Genomic DNA, 5,211 nt, shown 5'->3' with positions numbered 1-5,211 from the left:
TCTCTTTGCACATTATGCAACTCTTGCTTGAGCTGCATTTTCCTGGCTTGCGTATTTGTGCTATACATTTTTGACAAAGTATCCCATGCTTCCTTTGGTGTACTTGCATCCTGAATATGCACAATCATAGAGTCTGAAATACTGATAGACAGCCAGTACATAACTTTCCTGGCTCTCTCATGCCATGCTTTGAATGCCTGCATTTGCTGTTGATTGGGAACATCAGGAAGAACTGGTTCTTCTTCATTTCCTGCAACAAATTCCCAATATCCTTTTCCCATAAGGAAATTCGTCATTCTAAACTTCCATGCTTGGAAGTTGTTCTTGTCAAGCTTTTTAGTGACAATCTGTGAGAGAGAATTAGACGCCATTACAGAACACTGTAAAAAAATTCTGTCACTGCAAAGAACACAGCTTCAGCCTCACAAGGGCTAATCTGCAAAACTGACGAAAGTGGTATTTGACCACACAGTCACGTCCTAGTGACGATTTTGCATCAACAGGCAACAAGGATGATTCTGTAACTCCCAATGTCTCTGCGCACAGGCATACGATGCAATTTCTACAGTAACTTTTCACCAAACTGTAGAACAGTAGTTGCACAGCATAAAATTGGGCCTTTTCCTGAGTGCATGCAAAAAACTTCCGCCTCCAAAATAGGCCCGAAATGGCCTCAAATAAAAAAAACAGGGTCACCAAGGGCTCAAGCCCTTACCCGCAGCATATATTGCCCTCTTGCTTCATCGCGAAGGGCGTCTCAACCTGAGACAATGCACTCTTGCAATTTTCGGCTGTGCTGCCTGCAGAGATCTGCTCCCAAAACAGAAAATGAAAGCAACACTGCTCCTCTTACCAGAACACCGCGAGCTTGGCTTGCTTTCTTGAGCTCCTTACCACGAACAAGGCTCTGATACCATGTCAAGATTGTGGGAGAGAAGGAAGGAGTCTCACTTGAAGCTTTCTTGCTTGCACAATGGGGGAATACACACAAGGATGGAGGCTGAAAAATAGTTTTCCTGTTCTTAGTTGTGTAAGACAAAAAAACTCTCATACAAAGAAATAGAAGAACCCTATATATGGGTCTCAAACCAAAGACAACTAACTAAGGTGGCATACTAACTGAGCCACGAACTAGAGTAAATAAGGATAGTTGTCATCTAGCTATTATTCATGGGCGGTGCACCAACCGTATCTGCAACAACTGACAACCCGATGACATAAATGCACAACGGTCACCCTGGCATATCACGAGTGGAGCTCGATATCTCAACATCTGCATCTCTACTTCTATTTTATTGTGGTGTTTACATTCATCTTCTGCCTTTTCTATTATTCTTATTCCCTACAGATTGTGACTTGATACAAAACTGCTCCTACACATGCATGGATTCCAAAGAAGGTCAAGGCGCTCAGCTCGTCAAAGGATGATGTCAACATCAGAGAAGAGATCTCCAATCTAGAGACTCTAACACAATAAAGGACGCCAAGGAGCTCATGACTACCCTACGTGACAAGAAGTAATCTTAGCAATATAGACCTATAGTTTATCTCATTTTGCCATATCACAAGGAGCATTGAGAGAGATAGAGACTCGAGAGAGCCCCCCAACCGCACCCCGGCCCCTCCCCCCCCCCAAAAGGGAGAAATTGTGTGTGTGAGGCAATCAATATGCAACCCGTTACCCCATGCGTCGTTAGAACGACATGTGACGTTTGAGCAATCCCTTATTATGACAACCGGTTTTTCCTCTAAAGACTAATCAACTCTTTCCAAAATGCTTCTGTGAAAGGTGCCAAACTTTAAGTGACGGCAACATTCTTTGGGGAACTCTGGAGTCTGAATTCGTAAGACATATTCAAACACAAGCAGTATACAAGAGAATCGTCAAAGCAATTAAGACGTACGTACGAGTGGATTACATATCGGGTACAATAAAAGACAGACGTAAGTTTTCGACTCACCTATCTATAGCTGGTATTACAGATCAAAATCTTGCCCTCTTGGTTTTCTCAAAACGTTTTACCAGCTAGTCACGACTCACCATCGCAATTTGGGGCGGTCCGAATCCTTCGGCTTTATCTACTAATGTGTGTTGGTTGGACAAGGACACCATTCCACAAACCTCTCCAGCAGTGAGGAGTTGAACTGGACTGCGGTACGAAGGTAGAAGTCCTGTACGTCACTACTGTGATTAGAAGCTGGGCTGACAGTGCTAGCGGCGTGCAGCGGCACGAACAGGCGATGTGGGAGCAGAGAGGGCGTTGTGTTGCGCCTCACCTTGACCTTCTCGGCCGCCTTGAAAGCGCCTTGCACCTCCAGGTACTCGTCGAAGTCGCCGCTAGAGTCGTGGAAGTACATGGACCAGTGCACGTCCTCATGGAAGATGGTGTTCGTCGCCTGTTTGCGGAAGCTGTCCTCACTGCCCCTAAGTTGGCTCCATCGGCGTCCCTTGTCCAATGCCTCCCCTATCATTTCAAAGAAGGCTCGACTTCCTGCTTCTGGTTCCTGCACCCAGCTTTTAAGAGGCCAGCTTGTGAAACAGGTTATCAGAGTAGACTGATGATGCGCCACAGAACCAGAAGCATTGCTTAAGAGCGGGCCCCAATCCTTGAGCACGCGCTTGATGCCCACATTCGCCGCTTCTGCGAGGCGACCGGCGTCGATGCGGTGGAAGGTCGAGCCCGTGCTTGCCAGCTGTGCCGCCAGCTTGCCTGCCTCCACGCAGGTGAGGACGAGTGTGATGCGGCGGAGCTTCCACTTGCGCAAGAAGAGTTGGAGTCTGGTGCGGACGTGGAAGTACAGGCAGCCGTAGAGGTCCATGAAGGGCACGCCACACCGGACGCCAGAGGCGGTGACCTGCTTCATGTCCCAGCCGTCCAAGGGGTCAGGTCCATGGACCCAGCCCACTGTGGGAATCACAAGAAACCTGTTCGCTCTGTCGTGGTTGCCATGGGCACCCCCCAGAGGCAGCAGCATTCCGGTCTGCCGGAAATGACGCCAGGCCACTGCGTGCGCCGGGCGGAGGCAGCCTATCCTTTGGTCTACCAAGTCCCGCTCTTCTTCCATAACGGCCCGTCGAATCCATCTCGCCTTTGCAAGCTCCATCTTGTTCTCACACATAGCTTCGAGAATCTTCTTTAATTTGTTGTCGAACTTTGCTTCCAGGTATGGCAACTGATCACTGCCGGACAGCGTAAAAGAGCTTTTAGGGCCGTCTGATGTTTCGCTGTCTTCCAGCACCTTTCTTGCCACCGCCTTCACGGCTTTCAGCTGGCTGGCTGTGAGGGCCGTGCTGTACCATAGTGCTATCACGGCATCGATAGCACCCTCGCCATGGATCCTCAGAAGCTCTAGCACAAGGTAGTTCCTCAGCACCACCACGGGATCAGGATCGTTGATATGGATAGCGACGTCGCCCTCGCCGTCGTCGGGCAGCTGACACACAGTCTCTATCACGTTGCGCAGGTCCCCGCTAGCAACAAAGCACACACGAAGATCCTCCGGCGACGATGAAGATGATGCAGATGACGAAGAACAACCTAACACTGCGTATGCTGGAATATTTTCTCCGAGTAACCTCGACTCGTCAGCGACGGACAATCGCCTGGCAGAACGCCCCTCTCTCACCCATTCAGGAATCCAACTTCCTTCCATCAGATCAGATTTGCACAGCAGCTTGTGGAGCTTCCAGTGCTCTCTTTGGCACTGTTTGCTGCAATAGGCCACCAGCCTGCACTTCTGGCAAACCTTGGTGGCCAAGTTGATACAATACGAGCCAGTTTCCTCACGAATAGCAGCACAACGCACAGCGTCGAGAGGCTGGCCATGCTCCGCGGATCCAAGCTTCTGGCTAGTCATGTTGTCTTCTGATTTGCACTTGTTGCAAACGAAGACTTCATTTTCCTTTATAATTCTTTTCGAGCGTGAATCTAACGCCTTGGCAGCACGGCAGCGCGAAGGAGATCGACAGTAGTCCCTTCCATTATCGCTCGGAACGCATCTATCCAGAATGATAATACAAGGATATGCACGATTCACGAAGATTACAGAGCGGGGCCCGGACAGGAATGTGCTCAAGGAAAATCCTAATTTCCAACAATCTGTTTCTTTCCCCCTAACTTTAGCCGTAATATGGAATAGCTTCCATTCTTTCATAAGTTCAGCCATGACCCACTTACATAAGTGAGACATCCGTTTAGTGATCCTAATTCCTCGATTTTGATATGTGTGCTTTGATTCCTGAATTTAATACCTTTTTTTTCAATTGCAATGAGAACTTCTATTTCAATGGATATCTAAATATTTAGAGCACTCATAAGGGAGTGCCGCGGGCTCTCTCGCCATTCACCAAATGGGGGGACTTGTTAAGCCACATCCTTGAGCTTCAAAGGTGGGCTTGTTAAGCCATATCCCTAAGCTTCTTACAAAACAACTTGAAATTCCAATGACCTGACTTGAGTTTTCAACACAAAAGTACATTCATCACGATGCGATCCAACGCATTCAACAGGGAGCGATTGTGGGCTTCCTTTGAAGACCATGTTGTTTCTTTTGTTCCACATAAACCTCAAAGTGGCTGTAGCAACCAAAGAAACTAATTTCCATCTAGATTCATCAAGCAGGCCTTGATCACTAAAGAACACTATTGTGAACACAAAATCTGATTTGAGATCCACACCTTTGAGCCACTTCCTAACTCTGTGCTAGACGGGCCTGACTACCAAGCACTCCAAAAATAGATGTTCTTCATCTTCTTTTGTGTTTCTGGTAGAGAGAGCAAAGAGGGGACATGGGGAACCTTCTTGAGAGATTGGCCCGAAGGGGGAGCTTCCTAGATAGGAGCCTCCATCTAAAAAAGTTGAGTTTATAAGAAGAGGTGGATGCCCCAGATTCTCCTTACCTTGCATTGCCAAGTGGAAGGCATAGCATGGGGACAAAATTTCCTCCATTTCCCTGTGAGTTTGAGAGGAACAACCAGAGAGGGGGTTCAAAATCATCTCGCTTATTGCACTTGACTAGTTGTTTCCTTACTAGAGTCATCAAAGCAAGTTGGGGGGAGATCAAGTAATAGTAGATGTGGGCCAATCTGGCCTCAAGTGAGCCAACATCCTTTGCAATCAGTGGAGTTATCAAGTAGACAAATTAAAAGGTTCCTTAATTGCTTCAAGAGACATCTAAATAGCATGCTCCTTGAGCCAAATTTGACTCCAT

General features: G+C 47.6%; 1 protein-coding gene across 1 annotated transcript; it reads right to left on the bottom strand.

Moving 5' to 3' along the window:
- Positions 1-1,907: 1,907 nt before the first annotated feature.
- LOC148040271 (uncharacterized) lies at positions 1,908-3,897 on the bottom strand. Its single transcript, XM_087666420.1, has 2 exons — positions 2,278-3,897; positions 1,908-2,172 (listed from the first exon to the last, which is right to left on the bottom strand). Exons 1-2 carry the CDS (start codon positions 3,856-3,858, stop codon positions 2,083-2,085), a joined length of 1,671 nt encoding a protein of 556 aa, XP_087522546.1. The 5' UTR covers positions 3,859-3,897; the 3' UTR covers positions 1,908-2,082.
- Positions 3,898-5,211: the final 1,314 nt, after the last annotated feature.

This window comes from Lygodium microphyllum, chromosome 2 (assembly GCF_053477565.2).
Source record: "Lygodium microphyllum isolate KBCC chromosome 2, Lygodium_microphyllum_v1.1.10, whole genome shotgun sequence".
NCBI classification, from domain to species: Eukaryota; Viridiplantae; Streptophyta; class Polypodiopsida; order Schizaeales; family Lygodiaceae; genus Lygodium; species Lygodium microphyllum.
Note: the sequence above shows the minus strand (reverse complement) of the source record. Positions and strands in the feature narration are given on the sequence as shown.

Bases quoted from the DNA above. Each gene is read 5' to 3' on its own strand.
- LOC148040271 (XM_087666420.1), bottom strand. From the start codon at position 3,858: ATGACTAGCCAGAAGCTTGGATCCGCGGAGCATGGCCAGCCTCTCGAC. The intron at 2,173-2,277 runs GTGAGGCGCAAC...AGTGACGTACAG, and splicing joins AGGCGGCCGAGAAGGTCAAG to GACTTCTACCTTCGTACCGC.